Source organism: Antechinus flavipes, chromosome 1 (assembly GCF_016432865.1).
Source record: "Antechinus flavipes isolate AdamAnt ecotype Samford, QLD, Australia chromosome 1, AdamAnt_v2, whole genome shotgun sequence".
Lineage (NCBI taxonomy): Eukaryota > Metazoa > Chordata > Mammalia > Dasyuromorphia > Dasyuridae > Antechinus > Antechinus flavipes.
In genome coordinates this window covers 483238896-483252813 of record NC_067398.1, presented here as the reverse complement: position 1 = coordinate 483252813, position 13918 = coordinate 483238896, and the positions used below count along the sequence as shown (strand labels likewise).

General features: G+C 34.7%; 1 protein-coding gene across 1 annotated transcript in view; it reads left to right on the top strand.

Moving 5' to 3' along the window:
* Window positions 1-2780: 2780 nt before the first annotated feature.
* LOC127546811 (meprin A subunit beta-like) overlaps window positions 2781-13918 on the top strand; it is a 50355-nt gene continuing 39217 nt past the window's right edge. The window contains exons 1-4 of the mRNA XM_051973754.1: window positions 2781-2828; window positions 8822-8840; window positions 10133-10177; window positions 10266-10309. Coding sequence (XP_051829714.1) covers window positions 2781-2828; window positions 8822-8840; window positions 10133-10177; window positions 10266-10309 — 156 coding nt within the window. The remainder of the gene's footprint in view (window positions 2829-8821; window positions 8841-10132; window positions 10178-10265; window positions 10310-13918) is intronic.

The window sequence follows — 13918 nt, the reverse complement described above, 5'->3', positions numbered from 1 at the left end:
ACCAAGCCTTTAATAATTGATCATCACACAATCTAGTAATTATGGTGTATAATATATTCCTGATTCTGCTTGTTTTCCTCTGCATCAGTTCACGTAAATATTTCTAAGCCTTTCTATAATCAGCTTGTTCATATTTTTAATAGAACAGCAATATTCCATTATTTTCATGTACCAAAACTTGTTCAGCTATTCCCCAATTGATGGTGTCTGTCTCATTTTTATCACCTGTAAATGGGAAAAAATATACCTACTTCCCTAGGGCCATTTTTGGGATTTAATGAGAATATATTTGTAAAGTGCAATGCAAACTCTACCGCTCTATATAAATGCTCTCTCTTATTATTATTGAGGAGATGAGGACTTGAATTAGGGTGTTGGACATGTGAGTGAGAGGAGAAAATCAACCTCAATAAACTTAGAAACTTAATAGATATTTAAGAAGTTTTCAGTGTCCTCACAGTGGATTGTAAGAATTGTAAGGATTATAGTGGCCTCAAAAGAAATGGGGAAATTTGAAGCAGGAAAAGGTGACAAACCAGCTGATGAATCCTGTTCATTTTCCATGTAGTTGTCAAAGCAATATTCCTAAAGTGCAAGCTTGAGCTTGTCACTGTCCTGATCAACAAACTCTAGGGGCTTTCTATTGCTTGTAGTTTCAAACACAAACTCTCTGTTAGTCAATCAAAGCTCTTCACATTCTTGTTCCAGCCTACCTTTCCAGGTTTACATATTTATTCCCTTCAAGCACTCTTCCGTCTAGCCGAACCAGTCTAATAGGTGTCCCCAAGCCAAGATGTCCCATCTTCCATCTCAGCCTCTGCATAGACTGTCCCTCATGTCTGCTATGCTTTTCTTCTCCACCTTTACCTCTTAGAATCTCTAATTCTTTTCAGTATTTTGTTCAAGAAACATGTCTTACATAAGGCTTTTCCTGATCCTTTTAACTGCAAGAGTATTCCCTCCCTGAAATGAGCTTGTACTTTTTATATTTTGTAAAATTACATGTATTTGTTTTAGAATGTTAGTTTCTTGAGATTAAGGACTATTCCATTCTTGTCTTAGTATCCCTGGCATCTAGATCAGTGTACAACATATAATATGATCTTAAAGATCACTGAATAGAGTCAGAGGTTCTGGCTTCAAATCTTAACTTTTATGCTTGCTACCATCATGACCTTGAAAAAAGTAAAATAACCTCCCCAGCCATAGTTTTTTCATCTTATAGATGAGGAAGTTTGACTCAATGGCATTGAAAGTCCCTTTCATCTTTAGATCCATGATTCTATGATCTTGTAACCCTATAACTGATGGATAGAAGTAAAATTGAAGATATATTGATTGGTTTCACTGAGGTGAGATGTCAACAGGATATCCAAATAAATTTGCTGGTAACATACAATTTTAGTTCAGGAGATATATTACAGATAAATATATATGCTCAAATATACTATATTTATGTATCTATGTATATATAGTATCAGTATATTCGTGTGTGTGTGTGTGTGTGTGTGTGTGTGTGTGTGTGTGTATCTGGGAGGAGTCAACTGAACAGAAATGCTAATTAGAAATATGGGATCTGAAGAAGTCACCAAAGGAAAGAGTATAAGGGAAAAACAAAAGCCCAAACTTGCGCTTCAGGGGACACTCACAAAAGTGGCTCAGAGAAAAATGAATCATACTTATTCATCAGACTTTAGATTTGTTAATCATTTTATAGTTGATTTATCTACTGTTAGGATAGAAAGATATTTTTCAAGCTTATCATGTCAAGGCATACTAAAATTTAGTCAATAGACTTATCGTTTTGGAGATGAAGTGTATCTGAAAATTTTACAGAGTTTACAGATTGTTTTATGGATGTTAAAACACAAGATTTCATATATGCTGATGGTGAATACAATTGGTAAATGTTATGAAACCCCTTCCTACATCTATGGTTGGAAAGTTGGTAGGAGTGAGTGGGATTCAAGGACTGCAAGGAGAGGAAAGTGACCAGAGGACCAATAACATCATACAAATGATACAAGCTAAGATATTTTCCAGTTGATGTATAAATATTTAAGACACAGAAATGCTCCAGATTAGGCCATAAAACAGCACATCATCTTTGCTCCTGCCATCATCATCATCATCATAGCACATACTAACTTGTGATGCAGAATGTGGAATCAGAAAACCTGGAGTCAAATCTCAGTGCTGTCATTTAAAGCCGGTGTGATGTTGGGCAAGTCTTAGTTTCCACATCCTTAAAAGGGATGCTACATTTTTGAAGCCACCTGTGCTATCCCTGCTTTTATTACATATGAATCATTATTTGGAGATGATACATCATTGACAAGATGAGCCTCAAGATAGGTGGCTTCAGAAGCCTGGGAGGAGTCACCTTTTGGAAAGATCTGGAAGAGCAGACTGTCTTTGAATGGAGAGAGTGTGGGACTTGAAATCAGGAAGACATGAATTCAAATCCTGCCTCAGGCACTTAATAGCTACATAATTCTGAGCAAATCACTTAACCTCTGTTTGCCTTAGTTTCCTTAACTGTAAAATGGGGACAATAACAGCCCCTATTTCATAGGGGATATCCAAGAGTGAACAGATATAAAGTGCTTTGCAAACCTTAAAGCACTATATAAATCTAGATAATAATATTATCATTTTATTTCCTAGGGGCAGGACTGACTAATTCTTATCCTACTCCTACAGCCCTATGTATAACATATTTTTAGCCTAAAAGATGGTAGCAATTATGTATGAAGGAGGGTCATTTTCCGAATCCAACCATGGATACAGGCAACTGCAGAGAAAAGCAGCAGATGCACATTTATGCTGTAATAGATTTGTTTTAGCACTGCAGTTTAAGGGACTGGTACTATCCTAAGTGATGCATTTGGGTTGCAGAACCAAGGTGGTCCTGGAATCAGAAAGATCTGAGTTCAAAACCACCCTCAGGTCTTTATTAGCTGTGAGACCCTAGGCAAATCATTTAATCCTGTTTGCCTCAGTAAACTGAGCTGGAGAAGGAAATGCAATCCATTGCAGTGTCTTTACCAAGAAAACTGCAAATGGGGCCATGAAGAGGTGTACATGATTAATTGACAAAACAATAATAAAAACTACTTTGGAATTTCTTTTTCAGTAATACTTAGATTCCAAGCTTCTCTTCTGTATGAGTCCAATCCTTTCAAATCATTCTTCCTCCTTTAAACAAGAAGTTGTGTCTTGAATCTCTCTAGCAAGTTGATATTATCAGGGAATTCCCCCCCCCCTTTTTTTTTTTTCTAAGATAGGAGAGTTCAGAGACCTAACTTCTTGGCTAGTTTTCTCATCATGGGACATAGGGTTGAGCACATATGCATTACTAACTTTTCATGACTGGTTTCTGGTAATTCAGAATATGGGAATGCTCCCTCAATAGCCTCCTAAAGATCACAGAAATTGTCAAGCTTTGCCATTTTCATGAAATATCACTAAATTTATCAATGCTTAAGACTGCCAAACTCAAATAAAAACAGAACCCTTAAATTATACATAACCGTGATGATCTCTTCTTTTTTATAATATATGATGGTTCTCTGCGTGCAGGTTTCTTGGGGAGGTTTTGTGGAGGCAGCCTTAGTTTCGGTTCAGAGTGGTAATCATTCCAAATGCAGCCAGCTGATAAAATCCAAACGTTTATTTTCTCCTTCCAAGTCTTGTCTCTTTCCTTGGGCCCAATTAGCTTTCTTAGAGGCCTCTCTCCCTCCTTGGTTCCAAGAGCTCTTGCAGCTTATCTTTTGGCTCTTCCAGCTTCTACCTCTAGCTCAACTTCGACTCATGGCTTCTCAATCTCCAACTGAGGCTCCCCTCTTAATCTTTTCAACTGATTTACTGACTGAAGCTCTAAGAGCTTCTTATATATGATCTCTTAAAGGTGTGAACTCCTCTGAGAGAGTGGGATTATGGGAGGTGTGAATTTGGATATCTCATACTGAACCCTGAAATCTCCCAAATATGTGAACTAATGTGTGAGCTAATGTGTGAACTCTCAAAGGTGTTAACTTAAGCATTGTTTCTATCAATATTAGTGACTTAACACCTTGTAAGGATTTGCTCTAATGTATGAACTAATAAGCATTGTATCAATTCCATTGAATTAACACTAGGATTCTAACACATAACGATTCTTTTGGGGTTTAGATTGAGTAAGAAAACCCATATTAACCTTATTTATGTCCTATTGTGTTTTTATTTCCTTTGTTAACTGTTTCCTAGTTATATTTTAATCTGGTTCTGGTCAAATTCTGATTTGGTAGTGTTCCCCTTAAAGCACATTTGACTTTTCTATTCTCTAAATTATAGAGGTGGTTTGAAGCTATCTTGGTAGATGTCATCTTCAGATCTCCTGCATCACTGAAATCTCAGATCCAGCCCCCATCCCTTTTTATTGGATTGCTGGACTGAAATGCATTTGCAAGTGAGACATCATTTTTGCATGTAATGTCCCTATTTGAGCAAAAGGTTGCAGGCCTTCTTAGAACAACTGTTCTTTCTCTGGCAGCCTGGGTAGCTCTCAGAGTAGCTGGCCTTTGAAGATTGGGACTTGGCACATTGCATTTGCCAAGGAGTTTGCCACTATCCATGCTTGTTGCCAAGCTTGTTGCCTTGGGCATTAGGATCAGAGGTGGTATTATAACTTGGCAGCCAACCATAGGAAAGATGACGTGATATCTTATCACAGAGGCTATGGAAATTGGAGATATTCATAGAGACAGACATTTTTAGCAGTCTCCAGATGCTTCCTACTGCCAAGATACATGTGAAGAGAACTGGAGGCTTACTTTTGGATGAAGCAGATACAGCTTCTGGAGGACTGAGTAGCACTAGTATAATTTGGTTTCTTATCTAAGTTAAATGGAATGAACCTGGAGAAATAAAAATTTTGATTTAAATTTAATTTAATTTTATTGTTATAAAATATATTATGTTATAAATATTATAATATATGTAAAATATAAAATAATATAAAATATAATAATTATAAAAATATATAATTATAATTATAAAATAATTAATAAAATAAGCTCAATTTTTGGTATTGGCTGATAATGTATAGATTCTTAAAAATAAATTAGTTGAATAGAAGTCTCAATGTGAGTGATCTGATTGTGGAATTTGAAGGGCCCAGCAGAGTAATTTATAAAATAAAATAAGCTTTGGGTTTTAGGAATAATTCATCTGATTCTTTCATTAGCCTTATTGCCACTACCTTAGGTCTTTAACTAATATATGTATATATGTGTGTGTATAAAATTTGATAAATAATAGATTTTTGTTCTATATCATCTCCAGGATATTCCATTGTATCAAAGGTAAAATATGTCAAAATTCACATTTGTCAATTTTAAAAAGTGATTCCAGGGATACTTAGAACTTCTAAGGTTCTAAAGTACTTTAGAAAGAAGGTACTTTCTACCTTCCCTGATTCCTGTTACTACTTTTCTAGGGTAGGAATATACTTAGGTTTCCTCAGATTAGAGAGAGGATCTTGGAAAAGAAAAAGGAAAATGGTGGTAGATGAATTAAAGTAGGAATTATTAACCTGAGTGAATTTATTGTTTTTTTTTAAAGGACAATTATATTCCAAGGGAAATCAAGTCTAGGCTTACAGAGACTTACAAAATGGGTAGATCTTAATTAAAGTTGTGGTCTAAGATTGAATAGTAATAGGCAAAGAGGAAAAAGATGAATAAAGACACAGAATGGTTAGGTATTTAGAAAACTCACTACTTGTCCTTTGTATCAGCAACTGGGTAATGGGAATGTTTAGAAATGAAATCTGCTATTATTTGCAACCCCATGTTCTCAAGCTCTAGAGACTCATTAGGAATTATTGAATTTTATAACTCAATCAGTAAGCCATGAATATAATTAGAAATATAAAAATTGAATGATATTATGCACATAGTAGATGCTTATAGAAGGGGCTGGGAATTTCCAATTGGAGGTACACTTTGTTTGGGATTTTGATTGATTGTTCCTATGGAGGCTGTGTGCATGTATTTGTGATGAATTGGATTTGAGGCCTGTCAGTTACCCTGAATCTGGTTTAGCCAATCTTTCGAGACAGTTTAAACAGGTTATGGCTCCTGTATATGCTACAGCTTCTTGGAGATTTGGGTAACTGGCTGGATACCAAAGGTGGATGAACAACTCTGAACAGCACTTGACAACCTATTACAGCAAAAATGCTAGTTCTCCTTAAACACTCCATACACCCAAACCCTTTTCAAAAGTCCAGTACAAAGGAGTGTATTCATTTCACAGTACCTCAAACCATTTGATTCATCCCCAATGTTCCTGAGTAGCCTCCATGAGATTAAAGACCCAATTGTGTTTGCCTCCTCTGTAACTTCATCCAGCTGTTAATCAGTCAATAGCTATTTATTTAACACTGCACCAATCAACAATTTATAATGATTAGTTGAATGGGAGAAAAGATTTATGGTTTAAAATTAATGCTGGATTTCTTACCATATGTGATTTACCAGGAAATAAAGATATGATATTTAACCTCCAAGTTTAGCTCCTCCCAGGCACTTGCCTCTTAAAAATAAATTGGATAAACTTCCCATCTTCAGAAAGGTGCTCAATCTGATGGCCTTTATTTTCTTCCTTTGAAGAATTACTTAGGAAGAGACTAATCTACAAAATACCTTATACAGATTGAAGGCTCTAATTTATGATAGTTGATTCTATATAAGTAAATCCCATTCAGAATTTTGCAGTTTGCAGCTCTTAAATCCAGATGCAACATGGATTCATGGTGTTTGCCTTGGCTTCTTCTCTCTAAGACTCTCCTTGTGATCTCTGGCATGGTAAGGAATTAAAAGGCATATGTTATAAGATACATGGAAAATAAAGCAAAATAAGCTGACCAGAAGGCAGTAGGTAATACCAAGGATAGTATTACTTCCTGCTGGAGTGCCGGTACCATTTAAACTGATTTAGCCACTGGTTTTCTTTCATGTTAATCAGGCAAGGTTTATGAAAGGAATGCTTTTTTAGAATAATCAGGGAAAATTTACTATTAGGGATCGATAGATTGGCTGATTGTAAGGGACTAGGAAACAGGAAGGAGATCCGAGAGAGAGAGGAAGAGGATTTGTTGTAGTTGATAGTTTTTGTTTCACTGCTTCAAAACTAATTTTTGGTAATATGGAAAAAAGGGTAATTTGTCTCAGTTCAATTTTTGGTATTGGTTGATGACGTATAGATCCTTAAAAATAAATTAGTTGAATACAAGTCTCAATGTAAGTGATCTGGTTGTGGACTGTGAAGGAAATAGCAGGATAAAAATTCTTTTCTGATTTTTCATTAGCTTTAGCCTGACCTTGTACAGATAGAGAGATACCCTGTATCAGTTGAATGTGGACAGACAAAATCAAAGCAGTGAATAATATTTCTTCAAGTTTGGAGAGAAACTTGAAGTTTTAAATTTAAAAGAATAGTCAAATGCTGATGATCTTCTGGTTTAATGTATTTATTATGTCTAAAGTAAAGTATGCCCTAAATTCCACTACTAAAATTATATTGCATATCTTTATTTGTGTGGATTTTATTTTTTCACATAGACATATTCTTAATTTTGTCAAACATGATGGTATATTGTGTTTTAAGGGCAACCATTTTACAGCATTAACTTGAAATCACCTACTCATTTCTTTTGCTCAAAACAGCCATAATTGACACTCCTATCTTGAACCAAAGAAATAGACTAAGGCACAAACAATTTGCTATTTTGGGACATTTCAACAAAAAAGTTTGATGTTGTGGAATTAAAAGGCATATGTTATAAGATATATGGAAAATAAAGCAAAATAAGCTGACCAGAAGGCAGTAGGTAATACCAAGGATAGTATTACTTCCAATGCTGGAGTGCCGGTACCATTTAAACTGATTTAGCCACTGGTTTTCTTTCATGTTAATCAGGCAAGGTTTATGAAAGGAATGCTTTTTTAGAATAAGCAGGGAAAATTTACTATTAGGGATCGATAGATTGGCTGATTGTAAGGGACTAGGAAACAGGAAGGAGATCCACACTGATTTTTCCCCACCTCTACAAAAAAACGATGAAAAATTTCTTCTTATGTCAGTTTTTTGAGACCAAAGTTTGTCATTATAATTTCAGAGCACTCAGTCCCAAATGTTTTTGTTGTTGATCTTTATAATTGCATTATGTACATTGTTTTCTTGGATCTGCTTATTTTACTTTGTCTTAATTCATAGAAATCTTCTTCCATTTTCTGGAGGTATCATATTTGTACTTTCTTAGAGCATAGTAATACTCCTTTACATTCCTATATTATAATTAAGTTAACCCAATTATGAGCTTTGATATTGTTTTATATTCTTTGGTACTACAAAAAGTTCAGATATAAATATTTTGATGTGTATATATAGGGGCCTTTCTTTTTTTCATTTATCTCCTTGGGTTATAAGCCTAGTAGTGGGATTTCTGGTTCACAGGATATGGACATTTTCATAACTTTTTCATATTACTCCAAATTGACTGGCTCAAATTAGAGCTTCACTAATGGTGTATTAATGTGCCCCATGGGTTTTTTATTTGTTTGTTTGTTTGTTTGATGACAAAATCATTCAAGTAAAAACTCAGTTTAGATTTTCAAATATCATGAAAGTTAATACCTGAGGGCAAAGAATCATTATTAGTGAGGTAGCAAATAAATGCTTTTATTACTTTATAGGACAGTAAAACCAAGAGAAGTACTGATAAATCTTGTCTGTCATGATAATGTGTTTTCTTCTCTTTTTTGTTTCTCAGCCAACTCTAGAAAACTTTGGTGAGTCATGTCTGATGATTTATATTCTTTTCAGTATTTTCAGTGATCCATTGATTTCATCTATGGGTAGGGAAACTTCTTGGTACAATTGGTAGAAATTAGTGCCAAAAAACGCGGAGTTTTCTCAAGAAGACCTGAATTCTGTTTCAGATACTTCCTACCTGTGTGAACCTGGGCAAAACCTTTTCTAAATTAATGAATACTAATATTTCTAAATAATACTAATATCTCTATAAAATAGGGTTAATAACACCTATCTTACAGGGTGGTAGTAAAGTTGAAATGAGAACAATGATTTAATGCATTGGAAATACTAATGTGCTATAAATTGCTAGCTATTATTCTTTCACAGTACCTATTCTATCTATCTATCATCTCTCTATCTATAACATCTTTACAACTAAGTGAATAGCTTCATTAGTGAATATGATACCCACAATTCATCATCTGGTGACCAATTCCCTGTTGAGAAACTCCAAACTTATCTAGGCTAGTCCCTGGCCTTCACACTGCTGGGCTTGTAAACAGAACCTTTGAGAACCCATGGTCACATTCAGACCATGATGCAATTCCTAAGTATAAGCTGAATTGAGGGAACTCGACTTAATTTTATTAGATGACTAAGAAAATAATCCATGCATTACAACCATCATTATTCCTCCTGAATATTTAAGTGCTGAACTCACTTAAAATCCTTATATATCATGATGGTAGATTTTCCTATATTTATCTAGTGAGTATGTGAGTTGAATGAGTTATTATTTAACTCCGACCTGAGTGCTCCAGAAAAAAATTCAGGCTTAAATAAGTCTGTCATAGTAGATGAATCCAATATAATATTCCACTAATTACTCACTTGTACTCATAGAGAATCATATGAAAAAATCATTGTGTCTATTCCCTAGAAATTTAGAAGGAATTTAGGCTTAACCTAAAAGCCTTGATCTGTGCCATTTACTAAAAGCTTCATTCTATATTGAAGTTGCCACATATAAACAAATTGAGACTAACAATATCAGCCTGCAGCCTTTGATTCCAATTTGTTTCCAATTCAGTGCAGCCTATCTGTATCAATGGAGTTTCTTCCCCATCTGATTTTCCTCTTGCACAGAAGGAACTGTTTGTTATGAACTGTATTCATTTATTCTTAAAGTTGGTCAATTCTTAAGGGAAATAAGAAAATAGAGTGAATTTACCATGATAAATTACAGTTTCAAAATGGCCTAAAGATTTTTTTTGCCTCTATGTTAAATTAACTTTTACTCTCCTCTTTTTACTTCTTTTAATAATAGATGTTGATGGTGGCAAGGATGAGGATATATTTGACATCAATGATGGTTAGTAGATTCCTTTCTTCTGAAAATCCCACATGCAGGTATGGACTTTTACTCAATTATTAATGACAGATCTGGTATTGCCATTTAGCTTCGGGACTAAACCTTTTTGAGGGAGACATTGACCTTGGTGGGGTGAGTTGGCAGCCTGCAGTGATATCAATGCTTTTTTTGATCAGAGCAAGCTAAAATACTACTTTTCTGAAGCTCATTTACCAATGTGAGGGCGTGTTAGTCCTAACCATTGGAGATGGCACAGAATCAATGGAAATCATTTATCAATGCATTTATACAAAACCTCATCAACAAATTGTGTTGGAAAAATAATTTGATTCATATTAATATCATAATCTTTCTTTTACTGTGATTTACTGTAAATTAGTTCCAAGGCCATCATCACTATTCATATGTAGTCAGAATATATTGATCCAAACTTGTTAGGTTTAAAATTTTTTATTGATAACTTCTAGTTTTGCATTGCTTTCATTTACATATATGAATGAAAGCAATGCAAAACTAGAATATATATATACATATATATATATATATATATACACACACACACACATATATATATATATATAACTTTCCCCTTTCCCTTTCTGTCTAACCATCTCAGAATGCAGATGCACTTGCACTCTGAACCTTTTGTCTCTTGCTCAATGCAACATGTTCCTAGAAGAATTGTGGCATATAGCTAGGGTAGGAATCTTTCATCAGCTTCAATGCAGCCACTTTTATCTGTACCTGCACAACCATCTCTTGCTGCCAGCCCAGTCTTCCAACTGGAATTTGGAGAACCTCCATTGCAAAGAAAAGCAATCTTCTCTTCAACTTTAGGCTTCCCATTTCCAGCCAAGCCTGTTCTTTGGGGGTAGAGGAATAGCACTCTTTCCTTAATGATAAACATCCTCATACTTGATAATACCTTTCACATTGCAGTGTCTCTTAATTCCTCTAGATCATCATCTAAACCTCACTCCAAACCTTCTACCATAGGGAATCCTCTTTTCCATACCCCCTCAACTCTCCTACCCCAAAGTTTCAGCCTAACTCCCCCCAGTCCTTCCACTGTGCTCTCTGGAATATCTGTGTAGAAAGTTCAAACTTTTCATCATCTTAATTCTATTTTTCTATTCTTCCCAACTGCTATGTCTTACTGAAAGTTGGCTTTCCCTTGATGACACTGCCTCTCTCATTACCCTTTCTAGTACTGACTGCACTTTCACTCATTTTCCTTGGCTCACTGGTCGAGGTGAGGAGGTGGAATACTCCTTCTCCCCGCTACCATTTCCATATTCTTCCTTTTCCTCCATTACCCAGTAATCTCTCTTCCTTTGAGGTTTGTGATATTTTTATTTACCAGCCAAAAAAAAATCCTGGCATAAAGTCATCTGGTCACTTTCTTTCTTTCTCAATGAGTTGATACCTAGCTTAGAAATTTTCTCTAGTTTTCAATTCCTTTGCTCATACTAGAAGAATATAACATACCTATTGATTCTCCCTAAAATGTTTCAATCACTCATTTCCTGTAACTACTCACTTCCCATGAGCTACTCCCTCTAACTTTACCTGAGTTGTACACAAAGATGTTCATCTTCTTGATCTTGCCATCAGTCCTAAAATCTTTCACCTCACATTCAAGAATTCTGAAATTTCCATATCCAATAAGAATTTATTGCCTTTTTTAAAACCTCTCTCCTGGTTTTCCACCTGCCTTCTTTCTCTTTCCTTTACTGGATTCTCCTCTGGCATCTGCCTTTTAACTGTAAGTGTCCCTCAGGGTTCTAACCTGGGCTCTTTTCTTTTCTTCCTCTAAACTACATTACTTGATGATCTCATCAGCGTTAAAGAATTTATTTGCCAACTTCATATATATATATATATATATATATACATATATATATATATATATATATTTCAAACTTACTCCAGTGTTTTTGCTGACTTCCACTTTCACATCCCTAGTTGCCTTTCATATATCTTTAACTTGTCTAATAAAACATCTGAAATTTAATCTATTCCTAAGAAAACTCCATCATCTTTCCTCCTTTCCCCCTTCCTATCTTAGCTATTCCTGTAGAGGGCAATATCTTCCTTCCAGTCCTTTAAATTTACAATCTAGGCACCATCCTGGATTCTTCACAATTTTTCACCCTGCTCCCTTGCACCCCATGTACAGGCTATTGCTATGTTCTGCCAATCAGCTTTGCAACATCTCTCAAATACATTCTTTTCTCTCCTCAGCCATTCTTATCATTGTAGTTCAGGACCACATCATCTCATGCTTGGATTATTGCAGTAGTCTGCAGATAAGTCTTCTTCCTCAAGTCTCTCCCGATCCCAAGCCAATCTCCATTTAATCACTAATATGATTTTCCTAAAATTCAATCCATTCATGTCATCCTCCTACTCAATAAATTCCAATGGTTTCCTATTATATTACTTCTAGGATTAAATATAATATGTTCTGGTTGTCATTCAAAGCTCTTCATAACCTTCTCCCCTCCTACGTTTCCAGTCTTTTCATACCTTACTCCTCACATACATTCTTTGATTCAGTGATGCTGGTTCTCTTCCTGTTTCAAGAACAAGATATTCCATCTCTTAATTGTAGACATTTTCTCCAGTTATCCCACTTGCTGGGAACACTCTACCTCTTCCACTTTAACTATATACCTGGATGACTTTTTTAAAGTCTCAACTAAAAATTTCTACAGGAAGTATTTCTTTTAACTATTTCCTATTTATCATGTTATATCACTTGCTTTATACTTATATGCATATATATGTATCTCTGTGTCTCTGTATCTCTTTGCCTCTGAGTTTCTGTGTCACACTGTTTCTTTCTCTTTATGTGTTTTCTTGTTTGCATGTTGTCTCCCCCAGTAGATTGTCTGCCCTTGAGAACAGAGTATCTTTTGCCTTTTTTCTATCCTCATTGCTTAGTACAGTTTCTGTTACAGAGTTGGCACTTAATAAATGCTTATTAATTGAATGATTACTGTTGTAATAAAGAATAAAAAAAAAAGAGGGAGGGAATTCAGCAAGCATGATTAACATATCAATGTATCCTGAGTCTGACAATATATGGTGTCTTCCAAACTTAGAAGGAAGGGAGAAAGAGATACATTTTCTCACTTTCCTAGGATCAAAATTCTCGATCAATATAATTTCTATATTTATGTCAGATTATCAAACTAGAAAGTTTTAATTATATGATAGAACCCTACTAATTGAAATGAATAGAAGAAAGGTCAGTTCAAATTAGTTGATTTTAAAATCTAAAAATACTTTAAAAGGGCATATTTTATTAATTTACAGCAATCAATTTGTCAACCAACCATCATTTATTAAGTCCTAATATGTTATAGGCATTAGGAATTGATGAGATAAAAAAGAAAAAGAAAAAAAGAAAATCTCTATCTTTAAGGAGTTTAGGATCTACAATAAGCTAATTGAATCTAATAAAAATGTTATTTCATAGAGATACTACCAGACCCATCTGATAAACAGGCCTGAATAACATTCATTAGCAATTGGCACATTGTTTTATGAAAAATAAGGTATAACTAAAATAAGGGTTTAAGAGTGTTTAAAAATAGTTTATTTACTTTACTGTAAACACAACTCTCCCTTTTAAACAAGTTTTTAAAGTAAGCTCTATTTTCCCAGTGGTAGACTTTTAACCTAGCATATGTCTGAATTACCATGAATTCTGAAAAAGGACAGCTCTAATTAATG